The 16,135-nt window shown below is 45.6% G+C and overlaps 1 protein-coding gene across 1 annotated transcript in view; it reads right to left on the reverse strand.

Annotated features, from left to right (window-relative positions):
* The window catches only part of HMCN1 (hemicentin 1), a 733,390-nt gene that overhangs the window by 592,874 nt on the left and 124,381 nt on the right, over window positions 1–16,135 (reverse strand). The window contains exon 10 of the mRNA XM_069737257.1: window positions 14,495–14,616. Coding sequence (XP_069593358.1) covers window positions 14,495–14,616 — 122 coding nt within the window. The remainder of the gene's footprint in view (window positions 1–14,494; window positions 14,617–16,135) is intronic.

Below are 16,135 nucleotides of genomic sequence, written 5' to 3' on the forward strand. Positions count from 1 at the left end.
CACCAAATGACAGCGAAACATAACCTCCAATACCGTGTCTTTTTGGGAGGTGTATTTCCATGCACCTCTTCACACCCACACATGGGTATATGCTTCTTGATTTTGGCTATTTTGTGTTCTCCTCCTCCTCCTCCTTCTCCTCTACCTCATCATCCACCACTACTAAAACACCAGGGTGAACGTGTTCTGTGATGCTACAGGCAGTCTATTTTTTCAAGGGTGTCTATGTCTATGTAAAAAAAAATTTAAAAAATGTACCCCCATGTGGAAATGTTTGTCAGCCCTTACACTTAGAGCATGGGCATTCCAAGTATAGGAGACCTGCACCTTTAAATTGGGAAAACATTCATAGGAGGATATCCTCCATGTCTCTTCAGACACCACTATTAGAACACGAGGGTGAACGTATTCCGTGATGCAACAGTCACTAATTGTTGGCAAGGGTGTTTATGATGCCTGTAAATAATAAAAAAAAAAAAAAAGTAGACCCCCCCCCCCAGGGGGAAAGGTTTGTCAGCCCTCACACTTAGTGTATGGGCATTACAAGTATAGGAGACCTGCTCTTTTAGATTGGGAAAACATTCATAGGAGGTCATCCTCCACGTCTCTACAGACACCACCACTAGAACACGAGGGTGAACATATTCTGTGATGCAACAGTCACTCTAATTTTTGGCAAGGGTGATTCAGATGCCAGTAAATAATTAAAAAAAAGGTAGACCCCCCAGGGGGAAATGTTTGTCAGCCCCTTACACTTAGTGTATGGTCATTCCAAGTATAGGTAAATTGCTCCTTTTTAATGTGAATTTTTTTTTATGATATCCTCCTCCACGTTTCTTCCAAGGGGGATTGTGGTGTGTGCAAATTACAACTACGCTTTGTATTCACTCCATGGACAAAATTTATAGTAATAAAAAAAAAATAATAATGGAACTTTTATTTCATGTGGTCATCTTGTACGTGGTTTCAAAGGGTTATTGGAGAGCATATAACATTGGTGCAGGGCAGGCGTTGTATTCAGTGCATCAGCAAACAGTATGGGAGACACACTTTCTTTTAATGGGAACAATTTTGTCCTGAGGCCCTCAAGTACATCTGCTGAAACGGTTATTGGGGTGCATTCAATTCACAAGCAAACAGTGTGGGTGACACTGCTAGGTGTCAAGTTCCCGCCGCTGCACAGGGGGAATCTCGAACCATGTTCTCTGCGGTCTCCCATTTGTCCCCAGCCGCAGAGGAGCCTGCTCAGCAGAGACGTCGATCCCAGCATTTCGCTGAAGCTGATGCTGAGCGTCTGGTTACTGCTGCCATCCCAGGTTCAGCTATTATAACCAGCATTAATCAGCGGTGAGCAGATGCTCCAGGGACTAAGTCCTGCATTTTGTCAACTGAGCATGCCCGTGGGACAACCTGTCATTGGAGGTCAGGGGTCACATGCTCAGGTCCTGAAGCAGTCCTGATTGGACCACGGGGAAGGACCCAGAAGGACGCAGCTATAAAAGGTAGGAGGTGGTTCACTAGACACAGCGGCATTTTCCTCCAAACTGTCCTTCAAGGGGACAATTACCATTGGCTCATCCACACATATGGTAGAGCTTTGCGTGGATTCCGGGGCAGAGGGCATCTTTATGTCTTCTGCCTTCGTCCAATGGCACACAATTTCTCTGGTGATGCTCACCAAACCAGTGACCGTACGAGTGGTAAATGGGTCGACAGTGACCTCACAGATAACTCATCAGACCATCCCAATTACTCTATCCTTGTCTCCTTCCCATCAGGAGATCATCTCTCTGCTTGTCATTCCCGAGGGAATTGATGAGGTCCTCTTGGGGATACCATGGCTACGCTAAAACTTCCCTCATATAGAGTGGTTCTCAGGGAGAATTCTGGGATGGAGTGAAACCTGTGAGGGTAGATGTAAGAGGGAGTGCTTTCAGGTTGCTACTACAGAGGTACCCGTAGATCTTTCCTCTCTCCCCAAACACTATTGACCCTATGCGAATGTGTTCTCCAAGAAGGCTGTGGAGACCCTTCCGCCTCACCACCCCTATGACTACCCTATTGACCTCTTGCCTGGTGCTGAGCCTCCCCGGGGTCGAGTCTAACCACTATTTCTCCCAGAAATGGAGGCTATGACTCAATACATCCAGGAGAATCTGGCAAGAGGATTCATTAGGAAGTCAGTGTCATCTGCAGGGGTGGGGTTCTTCTTTGTGCAGAAGAAGAATGGAGAACTATGTCCATGCATAGATTAAAGGGGTCTTAACCCCATGACCATTAAGAACAAGTACTCTCTGCCCCTGATATCTGAGCTATTTGATAGGTTATGGGGAGCAAGGGTTTTTACTAAACTTGATCTGTGGGATGCTTACAACCTGATTTGCTTCCGTGAAGGGAAGGAATGGAAGATGGCATTTAACACCAGGGACTGCCCCTACGAGTATCTGGTGATGAACTTTGGTCTCTGTAATGCCCCTGCCGTTTTCCAGGACTTTTGGCAACTGAGCATGCCCATGGTATGGCCTCTCATTGGAGTTCAAGGGGTCACATGCTCAGGTCCTGAAGCGGTCCTGATTGGACTACAGGGAAGTTCCCGGAAGGACGCAGCTATAAAAGGTTCACATGGCCGTGTGCTAGTATAAATCCAAAATTGCGTATGTGTGGATGCGTGTATGCAATCTGATGGAAGCTCCTAATTGATCCCCTTCCCTAGCATTGTTGACTGAGTGTGGGTGATTGGATATGCTCAAATATTTAAAATAATATTACCGTGTTTTTAGGACTATAAGATGCATCTCGCCCCAAATTTTCAGGAGGAAAACAGGGGAACAAAAATTGAATGCGTCAAATGGGGGTCCATCTTACAAGGTGATCTGTGATTCCCATCCAAGCTGGTAGAAGGTAGTGTTCGGCGGTGCTCGGCAATACGCAGCGATGCGGGAACATTTTGTGAAAGTCAGATCACAAATGCACAAGCAAGATGCAGCAGACCCCCATTATAAAGGCAGGGGCAGCACAGGTGCAAAATACTGATGGAAGCAGCCACTCACAAACCTACCAATTCATGGAGGGGGTGGCTGCCTAGTAAAAACTACACAAAAATGAGGCTTGCATAGGACGCCAGAAAGAAGAAGAAGAATCTTTTTTTTAATGTTTTTGTAAACAGAACAGACATTATAACAGTTTGTAGATGGGGATCACTATACAGAGAAGGTTACTCAGGATGGGGTCATTAAATATGGAAGAGAACCAGGAAGCTATATATATATATAGCTATTATATAAGGATGGGGTCCAGGATGGAGGTCACTATACCAGAATGGGCTCCAGGATGGGGCTCATTATGCAAGGAAGTGTCACATGATGGGGGTCATTATACTTGGATGTGGTCCAGCAAGTAAATCATTTTTTAACCCCTTCCCGACCTGTGACACAGGGTATGCATCATGAAAGTCTGTACCAATCCGACCTGTGATGCACATGCTGCATCACAGAATGATCGTTATCCTGCAGATGGGGTGAAAGGGTTAACTGTAATTTCACCCGACCTGCAGGGACAGGGGGAGTGGTATTTCAGCCCAGGGGGGAGGCTTCGCCCCCCCCCCCCCCCCGTGACTACGATCGTTCTGATTGGCTGTTGAAAGTGACTGTTTCACTTTCACTTTCAATCAGAGCAATCGTAATATTTCACTAATGAAAATTGGTGAAATATTACAATCCAGCCATGGTCGATGCTGCAATATCATCTGTCATGGCTGGAGACCACGACCTGCCCCGCCACTGCCACCGATCTCCTCCTCTCTGTCCTCCGTCCTGTCCTCTGCTCCCCTCCATCTTCCCGTCTGCTCCCCCTGCAGTCCGATCTCACCCCCCATGGTCCGATCCCACGCCCCTTATTTACCGAGCTCCAGTGTCCCTCCCGGTGTCCGTCTGTCTTCTCCATGGATTGGCCGCTGCGGATTCGTAGCAGTTTTCCATCACGTTTACAGTACAATGTAAACCTATGGAAAACCAAATCCGCTGTGCCCATGGTACGGAAAATACCACGCATATACAGTATGCTGCATTGTATTTTCCGCAGCATGTCAATTCTTTGATCGGATTCCGCAGCGTTTTACACCTGTTCCTCTAAAGGAATCCGCAGGTGAAATCCGCACAAAAAACACTGGAAATCCGCCGTAAATCCATAGATAAAACGCACCGCCTTTTACCTGTGGATTTTTCAAAAACGGTGCGGAAAAATCCTCACACGGATCCGCAACGTGGGCACATAGCCTTAGGGTTAGGGTTGGAATTAGAGTTAGGGTTGGAATTAGGGTTAGGGTTGGAAATAGGGTTAAGGTTAGGGTTAGGGGAGTGTTGAGGTTAGGGTTAGGCTTGTGGTTAGGGTTATAGTTAGGGGTGTGTTGGGGTTAAGGTTGGGATTAGGATTAGGGGTGTGTTGGAGTTAGGGTTGTGGTTAGGGTTATGGGTAGAGTTGGGATTAGGGTTAGGGGTGCGTTGGGGCTAGTGTTGGAGTTAGAATTGAGGGGTTTCCACTGTTTAGGCACATCAGGGGTCTCCAAACGCGACATGGCGCCACCATTGATTCCAGCCAATCTTGCGTTCAAAAAGTCAAATGGTGCTCCCTCCCTTCCGAGCCCCAACATGCGCCCAAACAGTGGTTTACCCAAACATATGGGGCATAAGCGTACTCAGGAAAATTGCACAGCAACTTTGGGGGTCTAACTTCTCTTGTTACCCTTGGGAATATAAAAAATGGGGGATAAAAAATTATTTTTGTGGAAAAAAATGATTTTTTATTTTCACGGCTCTGTGAAGTACTTGGGGGTTCAAAGTGCTCACGACACATCTAGATAAGTTCCTTGGGGGTCTAGTTTCCAAAATAGGGTCACTTGTGGGGGGTTTCTACTGTTTAGGCACATCAGGGGCTCTGGAAACGCAATGTGATGCCCACAGACCATTCCATTAAAGTCTGCATTTCAAAACGTCACTCCTTTCCTTCAGAGCCCTGACGGGTGCCCAAAAAGTGGTTTACCACCACATATGGGGTGTCAGCATACTCAGGACAAACTGGGCAACATATATTGGGTACAATTTCTCCTGTTACCCTTGTGAAAATAAAAAACTGCTTGCTAAAAAATAATTTTTGAGGAAAGAAAAATTATTTTTTATTTTCACGGCTCTGCGTTATAAACTTCTGTGAAGCACATGGGGGTTCAAAGTGCTCACCGCACATCTAGGTTAGTTCCTTTGGAGTTCTAGTTTCCAAAATAGGGTAACTTATGTGTGAGCTCCAATGTTTAGGCACACAGGGGCTCTCCAAACGCAACATGGTGTCCACTAATGATTGGAGCTAATTTTTCATTCAAAAAGTCAAATAGCTCTTCCTCTCTTTCGAGCCCTGCCGTGTACCCAAACAGTGGTTTACCCCCACATGTGAGGTATTGGTGTACTCAGGAGAAGTTGCCCAACAAATTTTAGGATCCATTTTATCCTGTTGCGCATGTGAAAATGAAAAAAGTGAGGCTAAAATAATTTTTTTGTGAAAAAAAAGTACTTTTTCATTTTTACGGATCAATTTGTGAAGCCCCTAGGGGTTGAAAGTGCTCACTATGCATCTAGATAAGTTCCTTGAGGGGTCTAGTTTCCAAAATGGGGTCACTTGTGGGAGAGCTCCAATCTTTAGGCACACAGGGGCTCTCCAAACGCTGGTGGTGTCCGCTAACGATTGGAGCTCATTTTTCATTCAAAAGTCAAATGGCGCTCCTTCCCTTCTGAGCCTTGCAGTGTGCCCAAACAGTGGTTTACCCCCACATGTTATGTATAGGTGTACTCAGGAGAAATTGCCAACACATTTTAGGATCCATTTTATCCTGTTACCCATGTGAAAATGAAAAAAGTGAGGCAAAAATTTCCAGTGACTACCTCTTGAAGCTCATCAAGAGAATGCCAAGAGTGTGCAAAGCAGTCATCAAAGCAAAAGGTGGCTACTTTGAAGAACCTAGAATATAAGACATAATTTCAGTTGTTTCACACAGCCTATATCCAAATGGACTTAATGATGTTGTAGAGAATGTGTAAGGGTATGTGTTGTGAATTCTGCTTTTGGGCTCCCTCCGGTGGTTGTAGGTGGTAATGCAGTTGTCCCTGGGCTGCAGTCCTGGACAGGTGTATCTGCTGATTGCAATTCTTACTGGGGTATTTAGGTTTGCAGGACTCATTAGTCCTTTCCAGTTGTCAATGTTTCTTGGGAAGTGTTGGACCTCTGTCTGGCTTCTCCTGCTTAGCTGCCAATTCAGCAAAGATAAGTGTCTGTTTCTTTTTCCATGTCACACAAGCTGTGTGCTTGTTTTTTGATTGTATTCCTGCTCTAAGTGTAGGAGTCTCTGGAGTTGCAGATATACGTTCCTCGTCTTTAGTTAGATGGAGGAATTTTTGTATAATCTGCTGTGGATATTTTTGGAAGGGTTTTAATACTGACCGCACAGAACTCTGTCCTATCCTTTCCTATTTTAGCTAGAGTGGCCTCTTGTGCTAAATCCTGTTTTCTGCCTGTGTGTGTCTTTCCTCTCCTACTCACAGCCAGTATTTGTGGGGGGCTGCCTATCCTTTGGGGTTCTGCTCTGAGGCAAGATAGTCTTCCTATTTCCATCTATAGGGGTATTTAGTCCTCCGGCTGTGACGAGGTGTCTAGGTTGTTAGGTACAAGAAACATTGACAACTGTCAAGGACTAATGAGTCCTGCAAACCTAAATACCCCAGTCAGAATTGCAGTTAGCAGATACACCTGTCCAGGACTGCAGCCCCGGGACAACTGCATTACCACCTACAACCACCGGAGGGAGCCCAAAAGCAGAATTCACAACAGTACCCCCCCCTTGAGGAGGGGTCACCCAACCCTCACCAGAGCCCCAGGCCGATCAGGATGAGCCAGATGAAAGGCACAAACTAAATCAGCGGCATGGACATCAGAGGCAAAAACCCAAGAATTATCATCCTGGCCATAACCCTTCCATTTGACAAGGTGCTGAAGCTTCCGTCTCGAAAAACGGGAATCCAAAATCTTCTCAACAACATATTCCAACTCCCCATCAACCAACACAGGGGCCGGAGGATCAACAGAGGGAACAACGGGCTCCACATATTTCCGCAATAAAGATCTATGAAAGACATTATGGATCGCAAAAGAGGCCGGAAGCGCCAATCGACAAGACACCGGATTAATAATCTCAGAAATCCTATAAGGACCAATAAACCGAGGCTTAAACTTAGGAGAAGAAACCTTCATAGGAACATGACGGGAAGAAAACCAGACCAGATCCCCAGCCCGAAGCCGGGAACCAACACACCGACGACGGTTAGCAAAATGTTGAGCCTCCTCCTGAGACGACACCAAATTGTCCACCACATGAGCCCAAATCTGCTGCAACCTGTCAACCACAGAATCCACACCAGGACAGTCAGAAGGCTCAACCTGCCCAGAAGAAAAACGAGGATGAAAACCAAAATTACAAAAGAAAGGTGAAACCAAAGTAGCCGAACTAGCCCGATTATTAAGGGCAAACTCGGCCAATGGCAAGAAAGCCACCCAATCATCCTGATCAGCAGACACAAAGCATCTCAAATAAGTCTCCAAAGTCTGATTAGTTCGCTCAGTCTGACCATTTGTCTGAGGATGAAATGCAGAAGAAAAAGACAAATCAATGCCCAGCCTAGCACAAAAGGCCCGCCAAAACCTAGAAACAAACTGGGAACCTCTGTCGGACACAATATTCTCCGGAATACCATGCAAACGGACCACATGCTGAAAAAACAACGGAACCAAATCCGAAGAGGAAGGCAATTTAGGCAAAGGCACCAAATGAACCATCTTAGAGAACCGGTCACAAATAACCCAGATAACAGACATCCTCTGGGAAACCGGAAGATCGGAAATAAAATCCATAGAAATATGCGTCCAGGGCCTCTCAGGGACCGGCAATGGCAAAAGCAACCCACTAGCACGGGAACAACCAGGCTTGGCCCGCGCACAAGTCCCACAGGACTGCACAAAAGAACACACATCACGCGACAAAGAAGGCCACCAAAAGGACCTACCAACCAAGTCTCTGGTAACAAAAATGCCAGGATGACCAGCCAACACGGAACAGTGAACCTCAGAATTCACTCTACTAGTCCATCTGTCAGGAACAAACAGTTTCCCCACAGGACAGCGGTCAGGTTTGTCAGCCTGAAATTCCTGAAGAACCCGTCGTAAATCAGGGGAAATGGCAGAAAGGACCACCCATTCTTTCAGAATATCGACCGGTTCTAAGACCTCAGGAGAATCAGGCAAAAAACTCCTAGAGAGGGCATCAGCCTTAATGTTCTTAGAACCCGGAAGGTGCGAGACCACGAAATCAAAACGGGAAAGAACAAGGACCATTAAGCCTGTCTAGGATTCAGCCGTTTGGCAGACTCGAGGTAAATCAAATTCTTCTGATCGGTCAAGACCACAATACGGTGCTTAGCTCCTTCAAGCCAATGTCGCCACTCCTCAAATGCCCACTTCATAGCCAACAACTCCCGATTGCCGACATCATAATTGCGTTCAGCAGGCGTAAAACTTACGGGAAAAGAAGGCACACGGTTTCATTAAGGAACCAACAGGATCTCTCTGAGACAAAACGGCCTCTGCCCCAATCTCAGAAGCGTCAACCTCAACCTGAAACGGAAGAGAAACATCCGGTTGGCGCAACACCGGAGCAGAAGTAAATCGACGTTTAAGCTCCTGAAAGGCAGAGACAGCCGCAGAGGACCAATTCGCCACATCAGCGCCTTTCTTCGTCAAATCGGTCAAGGGATTAACCACGCTGGAAAAATTAGCAATGAAACTGCGATAAAAATTAGCAAAACCCAAAAATTTCTGAAGGCTCTTCACGGATGTGGGCTGAATCCAATCATGAATGGCCTGAACCTAAACCGGATCCATCTCTATAGACGAGGGAGAAAAAATAAAGCCCAAAAAAGAGACCTTCTGCACCCCAAAGAGACACTTAGACCCTTTCACAAACAGGGCATTGTCACGAAGGATCTGAAATACCATCCTGACCTGTTCCACATGAGACTCCCAATCATCGGAAAAAATCAAAATATCATCCAAATATACAATCAAGAACTTATCAATATAAGTCCGGAAAATATCATGCATGAAGGACTGAAAAACAGATGGAGCATTAGTGAGCCCGAATGGCATCACAAGGTATTCAAAATGGCCTTCGGGTGTGTTAAACGCAGTTTTCCATTCATCACCCTGCTTAATACGAACAAGATTATATGCCCCTCAAAGGTCAATCTTCGTAAACCAACTAGCTCCCTTAATCCTAGCAAACAAATTGGTAAGCAAAGGTAAAGGGTATTGAAACTTGACCGTGATTTTATTCAAGAGGCGATAATCAATACAGGGTCTCAAGGAACCATCTTTTTTTAGCAACAAAAAAGAACCCCGCTCCCAACGGTGAAGAAGATGGCTGAATATGCCCTTTCTCCAAAGACTCCTTAATATAGCTCCGCATGGCGGTATGTTCAGGCACAGACAGGTTGAAAAGTCGTCCCTTAGGAAACTTACAGCCTGGAATCAAGTCAATAGCACAATCGCAGTCCCTGTGCAGTGGAAGGAAACTGGACTTGGGCTCATCGAATACATCCTGAAAATCAGACAATAACTCTGGAATTTCAGAAGAGGAAGAAGAGGAGATTGACATCAAAGGAACATCATTATGAACCCCCTGACAACCCCAACTAGTCACAGACATGGACTTCCAATCCAACACAGGATTATGTACCTGCAACCACGGAAAACCCAGCATGATAGCATCATGCAAATTATGCAACACTAGAAATTCACAATCTTCCTGATGGGCTGGCGCCATGCGCATGGTCACCTGTGTCCAAAACTGGGGCTTATTTTTAGCCAAGGGTGTAGCATCAATGTCCCTTAAAGGAATAGGGTTCTGCAAAGGCTGCAAGGGAAAACCACAACGCCTGGCAAACTCAAAGTCCATTAAGTTCAAGGTGGCGCCTGAATCCACAAACGCCATGACAGAAAATGATGACAATGAGCAGATCAAGGACACCGATAACAGAAATTTAGGTTGTACAGTACTGATGGTAAATGAACTAGCGATCCTCTCTGTCCGCTTAGGGCAGACTGAAATGACATGAGAAGCGTCGCCACAATAATAACACAACCCATTCTGACGTCTGAATCCTTGTCGTTCCGTTCTAGACAGAATCCTGTCACACTGCATTGGCTCAGGAATCTGCTCTGAGGACAACACCACAGCGCGCACAGTTCTGCGCTCCCGCAAGCGCCGGTCAATCTGAATGGCCAGAGACATAGAATCGCTCAGACCGGAAGGCGTGGGAAACCCCACCATAACATCTTTAACGGATTCAGAAAGACCCTTTCTGAAAATTGCCGCCAAAGCATCATTATTCCATTTAGTCAACGCAGACCATTTTCTGAATTTCTGACAATACAATTCTGCCGCCTCTTGACCCTAAGACAGGGCCAACAAGGTCTTCTCAGCTTGATCCACAGAATTAGGTTCATCATATAATAATCCTAAAGCCTGAAAAAAGGAATCTACATTGAGCAAAGCCGGATTCCCAGATTCCAGGGAAAAGCCCAATCCTGCGGGTCGCCACGCAGCAGGGAGATGACGATTTTAACCTGCTGAATGGAATCACTGGAGGATCGAGGTCTCAAAGCAAAAAACAGTTTACAGTTCTTTTTAAAACTCAAAAATTTGGACCTGTCACCAAAGAACAAATCAGGAGTAGGAATCTTTGGTTCTAAAACAGGAGTCTGAACAATATAATCCGAAATACCCTGTACCCTAGCAGCAAGCTGGTCTACACGAGAAGCTATTTCCTGAACATTCATGCTAGCACAAGGCTCCTCAGCCACCCAGAGATAAAGAGAGAAGAGAATATAAAGCAGACTGAAGAAAAAAAATGGCTCAACACCTTTCTTCCCTTCTTCTGAGATGCATTTAACTCATTATTGGCCAGTTGTACTGTTATGAACCTGTGACCTTGGAGCAGCATGAAAACTTTCACTGGAGTAAGTGGTAACTATACTGACCGCAAATCCTGAACTTAACACCGCAACTAGAAGTAGCCGTGGGATGTACCTAACAACCTAGATACCTCGTCACAGCCGGAGGACTAAATACCCCTATAGATGGAAATAGGAAGACTATCTTGCCTCAGAGCAGAACCCCAAAGGATAGGCAGCCCCCCACAAATATTGGCTGTGAGTAGGAGAGGAAAGACACACACAGGCAGAAAAACAGGATTCAGCACAAGAGGCCACTCTAGCTAAAACAGGAAAGGATAGGACAGAGTTCTGTGCGGTCAGTATTAAAACCCTTCCAAAAATATCCACAGCAGATTATACAAAAAATTCCTCCATCAACTAAAGATGTGGAACGTATATCTGCAACTCCAGAGACTAATACAATCAAAAAACAAGCACACAGCTTGTGTGACATGGAAAAAGAAACAGACACTTATCTTTGCTGAATTGGCAGCTAAGCAGGAGAAGCCAGAGATCCAACACTTCCCAAGAAACATTGACAACAGGCAAGGACTAATGAGTCCTGCAAACCTAAATACCCCAGTCAGAATTGCAATTAGCAGATACACCTGTCCAGGACTGCAGCCCTGGGACAACTGCATTACCACCTACAACCACCGGAGGGAGCCCAAAAGCAGAATTCACAACAACACCCCCAAGTATTGCAGGAACTAAGTACAGTCATTGATAGACCATTATGTTTAATCTTTAAAGATTCCATAATAACAGGGTCTGTACCTGTGGTACTGGCGTATAGCAAATGTGGTGCCAATATTCAAAAAGGGGACAAAAACAGAACTCGGTAATTATAGGCCAGTAAGCTTAACCTCTACTGTGGGTAAAATCCTGGAGGGCATTCTAAGGGATGCTATACTGGAGTATCTGAAGAGGAATAACCTCATGACCCAGTATCAGCACGGGTTCATGTCAGACTAATCTGATCAGCTTCTATAAAGAGGTAAGTTCTGGACTGGACCAAGGGAACCCAGTGGACGTAGTGTATACGGACTTTTCAAAAGCTTTTGATACGGTGCCACACAAAAGGTTTATACATAAAATGAGAATAATGGGGATAGGGGAAAATATGTGTAAGTGGGTTAAGAGCCGGCTCAGGGATAGGAAAGAAAGGGTGGTTATTAATGGATATATGTTTTTCCTTTTTTTTGTTTTGAGAAAATAAATGAACTTTTATTAACATTTTTTCACTGGAAGTGGATGTATTTAAAAAATCCTAACGTGATTAGTGCCATATTCCATTGGAGTTTATTTTCTCTTTCAAAATAGGCTTTGGAGACAGATTCTCAGGAAGATCTATGTCCGACCCATAGATCTTAACAGCTCAATTAAAAGCTAAGAAAAATGTATATTCCTCTGGAATAACACATCATATCACAGATATCAAGGTATAAATGTATTCAACTTTCTATAACCTACATGCTCATGTACACAGCTTAGGAGACTTAATCCTTCTGACAGATCCCTTTAAGAGTACTAACTATTTTACAATTTATGTTGCAATGCTGCTGGAGACGTTTAAGCCCCCGTCACACACAGCGAGATCGCTAGCGAGATCGCTGCTGAGTCACAAGTTTTGTGACGCAACTGCGACCTCAGTAGCGATCTTGCTATGTGTGACACGTAGCAGCGACCAGGCCCCTGCTGTGAGATCGCTGGTCGTGTCGGAATGGCCTGGACCGTTTTTTATCGTTGAGGTCCCGCTGGGTAGCACACATCGCTGTGTTTGACACCTTACCAACGACCTCGTTGACAGGACGTCCCATTGAATCGTCCTGAAATAGCATCGTTGTACAGGTCGCTACAGGTCGCCGCATCGCTGCTGCGTCGTTGGGGAGATCTCACTGTTTGACATCTCACCAGCGACCACATAGCGACGCAGCAACGATCCCTGACAGGTTGTATCGTTGTCGGGATCGCTTAAGCGTCGCTATGTGTGACGGGGCCTTTAGGGTTGGGGAGGTAGATAACGAATAGGATTGTTTTTGGCCCATCCATCTTTGGTTCAGTATAGCAGTATAGATATCAACTAATTGATACTGGGGTCCTTATTGTTACAGAAGTGATAATACATAGAAATTGATGTAATATTTAAAATAGCTTGTTTCAGTTTCCCATCTAAGTGACTGATAATGAGGATTGTACACGTTATTTTGTATACATCTTTATTAAAGTTACTAGATGGTGGCCCGATTCTAACGCATCGGGTATTCTAGAATATGCATGTCCACGTAGTATATTGCCCAGCCACGTAGCATATTGCCCAGTCACGTAGTATATTGCCCAGTTATGTAGCATATTGCCCAGTGACGTAGTGTACAGCACAGAGCCATGTAGTATATTGCACAGTGACATAGTATACAGCACAGAGCCACGTAGTATATTGCCCAGCTACGTAGTATATTGCCCAGCTGCGTAGTATATTGCCCAGCCATGTATGTCACAGGTTAAAAAATAAACATATACTCACCTTCCGAGGGCCCATTGTAGTTCGGTCACATGACCGTGACGTCATGGCAGGTCCTTCTCGCGCAGGCGCGCAGGACCTGTAATGACATCACGGTCACATGACCGTGACATCATGGCAGGTCTTTCTCGTGCAGGCGCGCAGTACCTGTGATGACATCGCGGTCACATGACCTTGACGTCATGGCAGGTCCTTCTCGCGCAGGCGCGCAGGGCTTGTGATGACGTTGCGGTCACATGACCGAGACATCATGGCAGGTCCTTCTCGTGCAGGCCCTGTGATGATGTCGCAGTCACATGACCGTGACGTCATGGCAGGTCCTTCTCGCGCAGGGCCTGTGATGACATTGCGGTCACATGACCATAACGTCATGGCAGGTCCTTCTCACGCAGGCGCGCAGGGCCTGTCATGATGTCGTGGTCACATGACCGTGACGTCATGGAAGGTCCTTTTCCCATACCATTCTTGGCATCGGAACCTGCCGGAGGTCACCGGAGCGTCGCGAAAAGTGCGTATATAATGATTTGTTATTTTTTTATTATTTTTAACAGATGTTTTTACTATTGATGCTGCATAGGCAGCATCAATAGTAAAAACTTGGTCACACAGGGTAAATAGCGGCGGTAACGGAGTGAGTTACCCACGGCATAACGCGGTCCGTTACCGCTGGCGCCGACTGCAGGGGAGTAGGGAAAGACTATTCGGACTGTGGCCGTCGCTGATTGGTCACGGCAGCCATGACAAGTAGCTGGCGAGACCAATCAGCGACTTGGATTCCATGACAGACAGAGGCCGCGACCAATGAATATCCATGACAAAAAGAAAGACAGAAGGACAGAATGACGGAAGTGACCCTTAGACAATTATATAGTAGATCATGTTACTTACCATTTACATCTAGAAATGTCAGAGCTTTTGCACTTCCGGCGGTGCTAACCGCAAAACATTCATAGTAGCCCTCATCGTAAGAAGACACATTAGCAATTTCCCAAGCGGTTTTTATTGACTCTCTAGAAACAAAATATTGTTATAAATTATTACATGTTATGTATTGAGGATGAAGAAATTCTGTAGGAAATGAGACAAGTGAGTTTTCAAAGGCTGAATTAAAATGATTTGTCAAAGACAAAATGTCTTGGCTTAGATGCAAGAAACTCATTTAAATTTAAGCTATAAGGCTATTGTGAAATTTGGGTTTCAATTTTATAAGGAAGTTTCCAGAGATAAAGCTTCTCAATTTCATGGCAAAAAATGCCCAGTTATGTTATGCAATGATGGGCAGAGTCTGTTGGGGAGCTAATTCTTATAGATTGTCTCTTTTCTCTGGCATATATAGGGGGTCCCGAAAGGGAGCCAATGCTCTAAAGCAGGGGTGTCAAACTAATTTTCACCTAGTGCCTAATAAGCATTATGGTTGCCGTCAAAAGGCCAATTGAAATTGTAAGGGCTCATGCAGATGTCCATGCAACACGATACTTGCATGGACTGCAATGTATGGACTGTGCACAAGTTAGAAGAGGGCTGTCCCTGGGTAGTAGGGCTGAGAAACCTGATGTTCCTATGTAGCAGGCCCAAGAGCACTGTCCCTGGATAGTAGGGCTAAGAGCCGTCCCTGGGTGGTAGCACTAAGAGAGATATCTGTTGTGAATTCTGTTGTCGAACTCCCTCCTGTGGTTGTGAATGGTACTTCGGCGAGTTCTGTCCATGGACTCCCTCTGGTGGCTGTGAGTGAAGCTGCTGCTTCTGAGGTTCCTTACACAGGTGACGTGGTTTATCCTTTGGTTGGCTGCTCTATTTAACTCCACTCAGATCGTTACTCCATGCCAGCTGTCAATGTTCCTGCATTGGTTCAGTTCGCTCTTGGATCTTTCTGGTGACCTGTCTTCTCCAGCAGAAGCTAAGTTCCTAATAGTTATTATTTGTTCATTGTTTCCTTGTCCAGCTGGTTATCATGATTTCGTCTTGCTAGCTGGAAGCTCTGGGATGCAGAGTGGCATCTCCGCACCGTTAGTTGGTGCGGAGGTCTTTTTGCACACTCTGCGTGGTCTTTTGTAGTTTTTTGTGCTGACTGCAAAGATACCTTTCCTATCCTCTGTCTGTTTAGTAAGTCTGGCCTCCCTTTGCTGAAACCTGTTTCATTTCTGCGTTTGTGACTTTCATCTTTACTCACAGTCAATATATGTGGGGGGCTGCCTTTTCCTTTTGGGAATTTCTCTGAGGCAAGGTAGGCTTTATTTTCTATCTCTAGTGCTAGCTAGCTCTTAGGCTGTGAAGAGGCATCTAGGGAGAGTCAGGAACGCTCCACCGCTATTTCTAGTTGTTGTGATAGGATTAGGACCTGCGGTCAGCAGAGCTCCCACATCCCAGAGCTTGTCCTGTGTGAGTTTAACTATCAGGTCGTGCCTGGTGCTCCTAACCACCAGGTCCATAACAGATATCCCTAGGTCATAAGAGTAAAAGAGCTTTTCCTGGGTAGTAGGGCTAGGAGAGCTGTCCCTGGGCATTAGTGATTAAAAGAGCTGTCCCTGA

The sequence above is a fragment of the Ranitomeya imitator genome, chromosome 8, assembly GCF_032444005.1.
Source record: "Ranitomeya imitator isolate aRanImi1 chromosome 8, aRanImi1.pri, whole genome shotgun sequence".
NCBI classification, from domain to species: Eukaryota; Metazoa; Chordata; class Amphibia; order Anura; family Dendrobatidae; genus Ranitomeya; species Ranitomeya imitator.